Consider the following 12,958-nt stretch of genomic DNA (forward strand, 5'->3'; position numbering starts at 1 on the left):
TCCCTTGAAATATGCATTTTTGGAATTCTTCCAGAAAAACTTCAAACCTTAGCTTTATCTTTTTCTTTTTTGTAGTGTGCTGGATTTTGATTTATCATTCCCTATGAAGTTGTGGGTGAGATTTCACCTTTATTTGTCCAAAACCATCCAGGCACACGTAAGTGTTCTCCCTATAACCAGTGGTGTGTGGATCCTGCCAGGATATGACTATGGGTATTTCTACTACAACTTGGTGAGAAATCACCCCCCTAACCGGAGCTGTGAAGTGGAGGGTCTCAAGGCTGTGCTATTCAACTTGGCCATCAGACATTAACAGGGACCTTTTCCATCAGTCTGCAGAGCCCAAAGGAAATGCCATAGGATATTAAACGTGTCAGCACCATGCTTTTCAAGAAGAAATGTGAGAAGCTGGCTTTGGTCACCAAGATGACCACACTCAATCACTGCCTATGCTGGCCTGGGTTGCCTTAGGTTAGTACCCCCCTATTTATCCAGACAGCATAGGATTTTAACTGTATTAGACAAAAGAAATAAAGAATTTAGAGTGTAATGTCGAATTATCCACATTTTTGCCTTAGGGGAAAACCACCTTATAGTTGTAAAATGTTGTTATATTTTGTTTAAGGAGGTGTTTGGTAGTGGGGGTGGGTGGGGAGTTAAAGTTACATGGAATTAAGTTTGGGTTTGTGTTGCCAAGTTTCACCTCAAAATGCAGTATGATTTGTCAAAAGTCAATTTTATGAGTTGCGAGAAAAATTACTTGAGGAAAGAGGTCAGGTCTCCTCAAAAAGAAGGAAAAGACAAAGAGGTAGAAAAGTGCAAAAACTTGGAGAGGGGAAGGCAGACATTCAGGTTCACATTAAGAGTTGACTGCACTCTTCCTAATATCTTAAAGCTTTTTACTGTGAAACACAACACACATTTGGGAAGAATGCACAAAACAAAAATGTATAACTTGATGATTTGGCAGAAGAACCATGTTAGCCATGAGCCAAGTTAATAACTATGATACTGCCAGCTCCCCGGAAGTCCTTTAGTACCATTCATCCACCACCTATTTATACTCACAAGAGTAGCCATTAGCCTGTCTTTGGTGGTGATCACTTCCTTGCTTTCCTTTATAGTTTTTATACTAAGCATGCATCACTAAATAACACAGTTTAATTTAATCTGCTTTTTGAACTTATTATATATGTGGAAATATACAGCATGCACTTTTTAAATTTTTAATGTTTTTAACATCTGGTTTCCTTTGCTGAACATAGCGTTGGAGACATTCACTCATGTTATTGCCGTGGTGTGGCTAGAACATTCACTTTCACTGATGCAGACCACACCATTGCATGAATATCCCACCATTTATGCATCTATTTTACTGTTGGTAGATATTTAGACTGTCTCCATTTGGGGACTATTATAGATAATGCTGCTATAAGCATTTTTGTACGAGAGTTTTGGTGCCTGCAATTGTGCTTGGGTATGCGTGTGCACCCCAGTAGTAAAATTGTTCAGCCATAGAGTATGCATATCTTCGAAGTTAGCAGATATTGCCCAACTGTTTTCCAGTGTTTCTATCAAGTGGTGCTCCCATTAGCATTGTTAAGAGTTACTCCTACTCCACATCTTAACACTTGGTATGCAGAGTCATTTTAACCTTAGCCATTCTTTTGAGTATGTGGTCCTATCTCTTTATTTTAATTTGCATTTCTCTGATGACTGAGTCTATTTTTGTATTTTTCTTTGGATATTATCCTCTTTTGCAAAATACTCGTTTTTTCCCCACTGGATTTTTTTCTTATTGATTTATAGTTTTTACATTTTTAAACTTTTCTTTTAGGTTCAGGGGTATATGTGCAGGTTTGTTATATAGGTAAACTTGTGTCATTGGCGGGGGGTTTGTTGTTCAGATTATTTCATCACCTAGGTACTAAGCCTAGTTCCCAATAGTTATCCAATAGTTATTTTTTCTGCTCCTCTCCCTCCTCCCAGTCTCTATCCTCAAGTAGGCCCCAGTGTGTGTTGTTCCCTTTTTTGTGTCTATGAGTTCTCATCATTTAGCTCCCACTTATAAGTGAGAACACGCAGTATTTGGTTTTCTGTTCCTGCATTAGTTTGCTAAGGATAGTGACCTTCAGCTCCATCCATGTTCCCATAAAAGATATGATCTCATTTTTTCTTGTGGCTGCACAGTATTCCATGCTGTATATGTACCACAATCTCTTTATCCAATCTGTCATTGATGGGCCTTTAGGTTGATTCCATGTCTTTGATATTTGAAGAGTGCTGCAATGAATATTCATATGCATGTGTCTTTATGGTAGAATGATTTATATTCCTCTAGGTATATACCTAGTAATGAGATTGCTGGGTTGAATGGACTTTCTGTCTTTGGGAAAATCACCATACTGCTTTCCACAATGATTGAACAAATTTATACTGCCAACAGCAGTGTATTAAGTGTTCCCTTTTCTCTGCAGTCTCACCAGCATCTTATTTTTTGACTCTGTAATAACAGCCATTCTGGGTTTGAGATGGCATCGCATTGCATTGATTTGCATTTCTCTAATGATCAGTGATATTGAGCTTCTTTTCATATGCTTGTTGGCTGCATGCATGTCTTCTTTAGAAAAGTGTCTGTTCATGTCCTTTGTTCACTTTTTAATGGTTATTTTTTTCTTGTAAATTTGTTTAAGTTCCTTATAGCTGCTGGATATTAGACCTTTGTCAGATGCATAGTTTGCAAAAATTTTCTCCCAATCTGTAGGTTTTCTCTTTACTCTGTTGATAGTTTCTTTTGCTGTGCAGATGCTCTTAATTAGGTCCCATTTGTCCATTTTTGCTTTTGTTGTGACAGCTTTTGGTGTGACAGCTTTTGGTGTCTTTGTCATGAAATCTTTGCCTGTTCTTATGTCCAGGATGGTATAGCCTAGGTTGTCTTCCAGGGTTTTTATAGTTTTGGGGTTTACATGTAAAGCTTTAATCCAACTTGAGCTGATTTTTTTTATATGGTATAAGGAAGGGGTCCAGTTTCAATCTTCTGCATATGGCTAACCAGTTATCCCAGCACCATTCATTGAATAAGGATTCCTTTCCCCATTGCTTTTGTCAGCTTTGCTGAAGATCAGATGGTTGTAGGTGTGCAGCCTTATTTCTGGGCTCTCTATTCTGTTCCATTGGTTTATGTGTTGTTTTTATACAAATACCATGCTGTTTTTGCTCCTGTAGCCATGTAGTATAGTTTGAAGTTGGGTAACATGATATCTCCAGTTTTGTCCTTTTTGCTTAGGATTGCCTTGGCTATTTGGGCTCTTTTTTGCTTCCATATGAATTTTAAAATAGTTTTTTTTAGTTTTTGAAGAATGCCATTGGTAGTCTGATACAAATAGCATTGAATCTATAAATTGTTTTGGGCAGTATCACCATTTTGATGATGTTGATTCTTCCTATCCATGAACATGGGATGTTTTTCCATTTGTTCATGTTATCTTTGGTTTCTTTGAGCAGTGTTTTGTATTCTCATTGCAGAGATCTTTCACCTCCCTGGTTAGCTGTATTCCTTGGTAATTTATTCTTTTTTGGGCAATTGTGAATGGGATGGTGTTTCTGATTTGGTTCTCAGCTTGGCTGGTTGTTGGTATATAGGAATGTTACTGATTTTTGTATATTAATTTTGTATCCTGAAACTTTGCTGAAGTTGTTTATCAGCTGCAGGAAGGACTATAGGGTTTTCTAGATACAGAATTTGGGATGCTCAACCTGTATGTTTTAGAATCATATTTTTAATTTCCATAAAAAAGTAGACTGGAATTTTTATTAAGATTCTATTGAATATACAGATCAATTTGAGGAAAAACAACATCTTTACTATGTTGAGTTTACCAATTCATCAGCATAGTATTTCCCACCATTTTTAAATTTAGGACTTTTTAAAAGTTATTTTATTTTTTAATTGACATATAATAACATGTAGATATTTATGGGCTATAGTGATGTTTCAACACATATAATATATAGTCTGCCTGAAAATGTTTTTTCCTGCTGATATATGTGCCTTTATCAATCTTTAAAAATATTTATTGCAAAGTATCTGAATTTTTCATGCTATTATAAATGGTATAATTTAAAATTTTTTCCTTTTAAAAATCCTGTAGGCTATGTGTATGTGTAAATTGAGAGGTGATTTTAAAGTCTATGTGGATATTCTGAATTTGAGAATAATTTTCATCAATTCTGAAGAATTGTCAGCCATTAACTTTTCAGATACTTCTTCCCAATTCTCTTTCATATCCTTCTGAAATTCTGATTAGATATATTCTTCTGGAAATCTATCCTCTGTGTCTCTTACCTACTTTTATTTCTCTTCCTGTCTGATGTAGAATGTGCTGAATTATCTCTAGAGCTATCCTTCCCTTCACTAATTCTCTCCTTATCTGTCTAATCTGTTGTTTAACCTACTGGTTCTCAAAAGAGGGTGATTTTGTCCCCCAGGAGACACTTGGGGTGTTGTGATCTGCTGAGATGGATCACGAGTTCAGGAGATTGAGACCATCCTGGCCAGCATGGTGAAATCCCATCTCTACTAAAAATACAAAGATTAGCTGGGCATGGTGGCACATGCCTGTAGTCCCAGCTACTTGGGAGACTGAGGCAGGAGAATCGCTTGAACCCAGGAGGTGGAGGTTATGGTGAGTGGGGATTGCGCCACTGCACTCTAGCCTGGGTAACAGAACAAGACTCCATCTCAAAAAAAATTAAAAATGAAAATAAAATAAAAATAAATAAAAAATAAAAATTCACAGGACAGCTCCCAACAACAAAGAATTATCCAGCCCAAATGCCAACAGTGTCAAGGTTGACAGACCTTGGTTTTACCTATCTTGAGAGAGACACAGAAAGAGATACACACACACACAAAGAAAGAGAGAGGGAGAGAGAGAGCTGGATTTGTCTAGTTCCTTAGTTCCTTAAGTTGCTCCTCCTCCCTTGGAATAAATATGGAGTAGAGAGAGGCTCCTTTTCTTTTGCTTCCTACCTTGTAGAACAGAAATTTTCTCTCCTTCAAGGAATATTAAGGAAAGAGGAATAGGTGTTCTTCCCAACAACTCCTATATCTGACACCATTTTCCCGTCAGTACCACCCTTAAACCAAGGCAAGGAATCCCTATGCTTTGGGACTTTCTGTTTCTGTCCCTCCTCCAGACACTTTTTGCTCATGCCTAGAGCCTGTATTAGCCCCATCTTCTAGACCATGCTCAGGTAACTGGGACCCCAGGAGTTCCCTGCCCACAGGCCCAAGGCCTGCATCCAGAAGCTGCATGTGCCTCTCTTCTGTGCCCACATTCCTGCGGGTGGAGTGGCATCTGGTCTGTGCACTCCCAGGTCTGAGTGGTAGCCATGCAGAGCTGTTTGTGGGTGCTGAAGACATGTCTGACACCTGCAGCCAGTGTGTGCACATGTGTACTTGGGACCCTGCAAAGCAGGATAGGGGAAGGGAGCTGACTCTCTCTGCACCCATTTTTGGCTGAGTTCTGAGATGTTTGAGAACTCCAAATTAAAATATGGCCTTCCAAGTCATTATAAAGGAATATCTGTCAAGATCAAAGCATAAAACAAATTTTATTTAACCATTTCTTTGCTTGATTTTTAACTTTGAAATATTTAGATATATAGTAAGCAGGCCTCTATATGTACTCTGGCCTGGAGCTCCACAAATGTTAATAAAGGGCCTGCTTCCATGTGTTTTACTGAAAAGCTTAATTAAGTAAAAACAAACAAAAAGCCGATTATCTCTCAGATATATGTATATTTATTTATCTAAGAAATAGTCTGGAAGGATATACAAAAAAGTTAACAGGGTTATCTTCTACAGGGCTGGGATTTTGGATGATTTTTTTTCTTCTTGCTTATTTGTATTTTCTAATTTTTTGGAGATAAACATGGAACACTTCTGCAATTTATTAAAGGAGGAGGGTGAACATTAATCAGGGCATACCTATCTGAAGAAATCACCCTGTGTCCCACTGATAACGATCAGGGGAATCAACTTCATATGTAAAGCACATTCTAGTGCTGTTCGTGTGTGTGTGTGTGTGTGTGTGTGTGTGTGTGTGTGTGTGTGTGTGTGACAGAGAGAGAGAGAGAGTGAGAGAGAAGGAGCTGGAGCTGTTATGGCATAAGCATGTCTTCTGACCAGACAGCTGTAAAAATACCAAGACAGCTTTTATCAACCCTGGCACCAGATATCCTCTAGGCCAGATTGATTCAGTAAATAGAGTGATGAAGGGCAAGACTGAAAGATATTCTGCAGCATTGTTTCTCAAACCTCAGGGTTATGACCCCCGTGGGATTACAGAAACTGGAGCCAAGTTGCTGCATACTCCTATCCAGGGACTCCACCAGCCCCCGGGAACTGATAGACCATCCACAATGCCCCTTTCTCTTGATCATAACAATAACTAATTGTACGCAGTTGCTCACAAAGTACTTCACATACACCATCTGATAAATTCAGTCTGGTCTGTAGGGTGGGTATTTGCATTTTTATAGCTGAGGAAATTGGGGCTGAGAGGTTCAGGAGCTCAGGTGTGGTCATAGCTAGGAGGCAGTAAGGCTGAGACTTCATCCAGGTCTTCTAATCCTGACTTCATCCTAGTCAGGCACTTCCCCATTTCATCAGTTTTTTGTTTTGCTTTTGTCTGTTCCTCTCCCTCCTCTTTTTCTTTCCTTTTCTTAGCACCAACCTGAGAAATCCTAATGATGGGAACTTGGTTCTTTCTCGTTTACTTCATAAAAATCCATCATGTTCTCTTCTTTATCCCTTCCCTTATCACCACTTACCACCCAGAAATGGGGAAAAGGTTGCTACAGAATGAAATGCTAATAAACACTTTGGTATCACGGCCCAGCAGCACTGAATGTCATCAGGCTCCTGAGTGGGGCACAGAAAATGTTGTCAGTGTTGATAATCAAATGGTTTCGAAGACACTCTTGCTTGCATCATGTTTCTATGTCACTTATTTTTAAAGCACCTTATATGCATCTTCTCAATTGGTCTTGTATATAACACCCCTGTACAATATGGATCACTAACAGGCTACAGATAACAGAACTGAGGCTCAGACATTAAGAAACTTCTTCGAGTCTCACAGTAATAGAGTCTTCAAGAAGCACATCTGTCTGTGAACAGTGCTGTGCAATAATTTCTGTGCGCCTATAGATACTGATGTGCATCTGAGCCCTCAATCTGGAAAAGGTTAGCAATGCATGGGTTAGATCCTTAACAACATTAACATGATTTACCTCCCCCTCCCCCTTTCTGGCAATAACATCACAAAAGATTAGAAAATGGCTGATACTTACCGTTCAGAAGACCACTTTAATAACATCAGTTTTCTGCCTCGTAGCCCTTGGCAGGACTCTCTTTTCACAGAACACAATGTTGGCACAGGGCCAAGGGATGGCAAAGTTGACTCAGAGGTCACTGCAGTTTATAAGTCAGAATAATAAAAAGGAAGGCAGATTTGACATCACTGGCAAGGGAAAAATTTTGGTGTTGTGCTAAGCAAACGAATTACAGCTAGCTCTGAATAACATAGGAGGAGTAAAGAGCTATTGAAGGGGAAAAAGTCCACGTAAAAAGGCAAACCACTATAGTGAGAGCTTGCAAATGCTCTCAAAATTGACCATTAACTTGTTATTTATCCTAACATCAAAGAACAAAACAGAAACTGCTCAAGAGAACACTTCTGTGAACCAAGGTGAAAGAGAGAAGTGCTTTATGATAAAGTATTGAGAAAACATACACACACACACAAATTGATTTTTGAATTGGCTTTGCTGCAAGCTACATATCTAGAGTAAAAAGCACCTCTTTCCTCACTAAGCTCCTGCAATTTAAAAAAATAAGAATAGAAAAATTCCAAGATAAGCTCAGCTTTTAACCCATTTATGCTTAGTGTTCCATTATCGGAAAGCTAAGCGTGTGAGTTATTTATATTCTACTGCTCAAGGTCATTACCAAGTTCTGATTGCAAAAATTTTAACAATTGCAACCTCCGGCATAAATGGGTTAAGTTCACTTGGTGAAAACCAAATACAGCTACAATTATTATTAGGCCTTGGTGTGTGAAGGACTCTAAGAGTTAAAAGCAAACCAGCACCACCTTTAGCCCATAAGGGATTACTCTTTTATTAGTATAGTCTTGGGATTAGTGGAAATGTCTGTCTAATGAATGCAGCTACTATATTTGAGCACATGCCTGAATAAGCTACTTGTTGATTGAAACGTATCTATTTATAAGCACTTCTGCATGTTGTGAAAAATCCATCTGTATTACCACAGCATGGCACCCACCATCTGAATAAAGGCTCTTTGCCATTTCACTATAGGGCCTGTTGAAAGAACAGGCAGAAAGGAAGTGTGTTGCATCCACTTAACAGATTTTATTCCTCACTCTTGGCCAGTAAAGTAGAGTTACCTTATCTAAACAGCAATTTAGATTGATGTGGATGTTACAAAAACAGCAGTGGAAAAAAAGAAATACTTTTCATCAGAGTCACCCAGGGTTTTTAGCTTAGTAAACCTACTATAATTCGGACAAATGTTCACAAAGCCTAAACTAACCAGACCTCTGCTTAGGTCATAATCTTTGAACTAAGTCTGGAAAGTAGGTGGATTTACTATACATACTTCTTGTCATTTCTTTTTTACATTTCTGCTTATGAATACCACACTAATGGCATGCCCAAGAGAAACAAGTACAGCATAAGAATAGTCTTGATAACACAGTCAAATTAGTCGATGCTTTCAATGGCTGTGGTCCTCATCTGTGTTAAGGCTCCATCCAAGGTGGGTCCAAGCCTTCCACCCCTAAATGGGGACCTCAACGTCCACTCTGGGAATCTGAGCTCTGAGTCCCACCTGCTCCCACCTCTCAACACCCGGCCACTGCTCTGCCTTCCAGTCTCAGTACCATCTCTGCAAGCTTCTTGAGTTTGCAATTAGGTATTCCACTGAAGCCTATCTTCTCTCTTTTGCAGTTAGGAGCCCAGGCTGGAGTATATACAGATTCTGTATCACTAACTCTGAGGCTAGGTGAAAATGTTTTAAGAGATAGGAACAACTTGATGAAAAGTACTATCATCACCACACTCATTTGCCAGATGAAAAAACCAAGTAGCTAAATTAAATATTAAATGTTAGGTAGCAGAGATGAGGCTTATTTAGAAAACCCCAAGCTTTCCCTACTTTACCTCCCCACACATTTTCTTCAATTATCTTAAACACTCACATAAGTAAGATTAAAAAAAAAACAAAACTAATAGCTCTATGCCTTTAAAGAAAAGATCTAGTAGCTCTCACTTTTGTGAGATCACTCCAAGATAAAAGAGTAATATATATAATATATTACTTTGACTTTGTCCCGCACAGCATTGGAGAACATGACTACAAGGAGATAGCTCTTCTGTGACTTGGTTTGTGACTTCTCACAATCACTGATGCCTTTCTACCTTGAACCCAAGGAAAGCAAACTGAAGACCAAAAACTTCTACAACTTCGATGCTCTATTTCAGTCCTCTACTTGATTGCTGAAATGATTGTCCTTTTCAGTATTTATTTTCTGTCTATTTTCTATTAGGGTTCACAGCTTGATACTAATAAAAATTAATCTTAAAACCTTGTTCCATCCACCCATTCAAGCATCCACCCACCTATTCACCCATCTATTCCTCAATGACTTCTATAAAAGGTTTAAGTAGACCCTTAATGTTAACTCATTTTATTGGTCTTTCTCACAGGTATTGTCTCTGCTATAAGAGAAACTGCTTTGGGGCATACGCCAACTTTTTTTTTAAGGCAATATGCTAATAGAAAAGAAGCAGGTGGTTAAGAAATGAGAGCATTTAGCACTGGTAAACATTCATAACCAAAATTCACTATGAAAGAGTTTTTTAAAGACGGTTTTTAAGTGTTCAGGATACTTAATGGATTATGAATTTTTAAGTTTCCAAAGGCAGCTGAAACTCACAAAGAGGCTACGAGTAGAAATTATTTACATCTTATATATAAGAACATGGAAAAAAAAAGGGCCAAGTGATTTATACATGGGACCCAAAATGTAGCAACCCAAGCCAGGACTTAGAATTCCTCACTATGACTTTTGGACTAAGATTATTAAGCTCAGCTGCTGCCTTCAATATTTGGTTCCATAGACATTGAAAGCATTTTACTTTGGCATTTCTGTAATATGGCACCATTAATAGCTGTCTTCACCCATAATACCCTAATTAAACAACTATCTTTGGGGCTGGTCGTATACATAATGAAGGGGCAACAGCCTAGTTCCTAGTAACTAAGTAAAAATTTAGGTTATGCCATTTTATTCTTGCATTTTCTTGATTTAGAAGTTAAACCGTGCTCACATTTCCAATTTCGCCAAGTCTGTATCTTTCTGAAACAAGCACAAAATCTCAAGAAGCATAAATGTTTCTACCTCCAAATCCACTCTTTTATCACTTTTGAACAATAAAGCAGTCAATCTAATGATTTCACAAACTTGTAGTATATGATTTTCATCTGTTTAGACAAAAGGTTTTCCAAAGTTTGATCCAATTAATGTTAGGCTGAAAGAGAATAAACCCTATATTAAAAACAAAATTAATTTATTTGCTCTTTGTGCCAAAATACCTCAAGAATAAAAATACTGAACTCAACTATAATTAGACCTGACGAAATAGGGAGTTTTAAAAATTTAACGTACTTCAGAAAGCATATAAAATTGAAAACCTCACAAAACCAAGAATTTGTCATAAAACAAATTTATTTCAAAAATCAGTATCTTGCATTTCAGATATACAGATGTATCTTTTATCAGAAGGTGAAAGCACCTTTTCCAGAATCTGCTCCCTGCAGAGTCAATACTGATTTCGAAACTGGTTGCTTAGGTCTTGGAGCTCTGTCACTAAGGTGTCCATAGCTGTTATGTCATCAGCTAATTCCCTGGACATTTCTCCAGTTGCCACATCTGTAAAAAGTTGCTGTAATATAAAAAACAAAGCAGAAGTATTAAAACAATACAAATTTCTTTAAAATAAAATAGATACAGAGTATAGAGTTAAAAAACCTTTTGCATAATAATACTAAACAATTATAATAGCAATGGTAGCATTTTTTTCTGTTCACTAGCCTAGAAATGTACAAGCTAAAATAATTAAAGGGTGAATCAAAACAACATGCCTGAACTTATAAATTCAAATGAGCTCTGCTCTTCAAAGCATTTGCCTAAATTCTGATTATTCATTTCAATGTTATAGGATGGTTTTTGAATGAACAGACATAATTCAACCAAACAAAACGAGTTTATTTATTGTGTATGCAGGCAAAACAAATATATTCTATATTCAAATTCATATAAATCATACCCTTTATGCTACTTATTTGAAAATTAATTTGGCTTAGGCCTCAGAGACCACAAAGATTATCCTAGAAAAAAGTCCAGCAAAATAAAAATAACTGTGTCCTCTCCCTGAAAAAGGAATTGCCTTGGGAGGTTTATTGTAACAGATTTCAATAATGCTCCCATAGCTGAAAACATTTGGAAATGCCTCTCCGGGAACTGCCTGCTGAGCCAACATAGGCCCCCAAGAAGATCAGCTTCAGGATTTTATGACCCCATTGTATGTGTATGTGTGTACACGTGTGCATGTGTGTACATGCGACTGTGTATATGTTTTATTCAGAAATACCATTTATGTAGCTTGCCAAACATCTGTTTCATTGGATTTGACTACATGATTTGTACAGCATTTCATAACAAAATGAAGTAGGAACTGCTCCAATGTCATCAGTAGAGAAAACACCTTTTAGGAAAATAATCTAGCCTCACATAGTTTTTTTGTTTTGTGTGTGTGTGTTTTTAAACTAAGAATTACAGTGCTTGCAAATCATAATCAATTGGCATCACTTCCCTGTGGGGTAAGGAGGAAGCACAGAGAAACTGAGGCTTAGAAAAAAGTGAATAATTTGCTGAGAGTCCCAAAGACTGTAAGGGGTCAAATCTGTTCTGTGTCCAGGCTCTCCAGCACTCTCGCTAACAGCCCCTTCACGCCACTCTTGGCAGCAAACCTGTACAAGGACAGGGTGCCAATGGGCAGGGGAGTCACTCTGTCCTGGGAGAGCACGGACTGGATGATTTGTTAGGTGAGTCTCTAGGTACTAGGAGCTTATTTCCATGAAGTTCCTGGCCTGGCAAGAAAAGACCTGAGATTCATTCAATTAAGCCTATTTAACATAGGCTGCAAGCTATTTAAGATAGTTATCCTCATTCATTTTCAATCTTCATTTTCACTTTTTAAAGTATTCTAAAAAAGTGACTTTTTTGGAATGCAATTCAGTTTGACAAACCTAATACAGTAAATAGAAAAGGCATAAGATCTACGAAACCAGAGACTCCCAAATATATGTGAAATATGCTTCAGAGGAGGCACTGGGAGGTAATTTTTCCCATTTTTGGATAATCCAGTTGGCATCTAATGAGAATGAAAATCTAAACACAGATGATGTTCCGGGGCCGCATTTTCATTATTCGGGAATCTACCATAATATGGGAAGGTGTGCAGTACCTGCACAGACAATACTATTCAAGTCATGCAAGTATAGATTACATAAAATAGTAATTTATAAGAAAAAGCTTTGCACAGACAAAAGGAAGCCACGGTATACCCTGAAGAAGTAAACTACTGTGGTAGTAGCAGAAGTAAACTACTTTGATTAGATCACTGATCAAAAGTAGGAAACAAAGCTCCCACTTTGGGAAGGAAAGTCACAGGAAAAAACCTTGCTGCTCTGACTTTGAGGGAGCTCTTGTAGACACGATTTTGAAGTTGTGCTGCCAAGCTAGGAGGAAATACAGTTCTCCTGGGTCATGCAGATCAACAGGAAAAGTGAAGTAAGTTAATT

At 37.9% G+C, this 12,958-nt stretch overlaps 1 protein-coding gene and 1 long non-coding RNA gene across 3 annotated transcripts in view; both read right to left on the bottom strand.

Moving 5' to 3' along the window:
- Window positions 1-7,437, bottom strand: part of LOC105738608 — a 110,357-nt gene extending 102,920 nt beyond the window's left edge. Inside the window, exon 1 of the long non-coding RNA XR_004027020.1 lies at window positions 7,360-7,437. This is a non-coding gene — a long non-coding RNA (uncharacterized LOC105738608). The remainder of the gene's footprint in view (window positions 1-7,359) is intronic.
- A 3,368-nt stretch (window positions 7,438-10,805) lies between these two features.
- Window positions 10,806-12,958, bottom strand: part of TTC27 (tetratricopeptide repeat domain 27) — a 194,512-nt gene continuing 192,359 nt past the window's right edge. For both annotated transcript variants that reach the window (XM_003262719.3, XM_030800389.1), the window contains exon 20: window positions 10,806-11,037. In XM_003262719.3, the coding sequence (XP_003262767.1) occupies window positions 10,915-11,037 (123 nt within the window). In that variant the 3' untranslated portion in view covers window positions 10,806-10,914. The remainder of the gene's footprint in view (window positions 11,038-12,958) is intronic.

The sequence above is a fragment of the Nomascus leucogenys genome, chromosome 19 (assembly GCF_006542625.1).
Source record: "Nomascus leucogenys isolate Asia chromosome 19, Asia_NLE_v1, whole genome shotgun sequence".
In the NCBI taxonomy this organism is placed as follows: Eukaryota; Metazoa; Chordata; class Mammalia; order Primates; family Hylobatidae; genus Nomascus; species Nomascus leucogenys.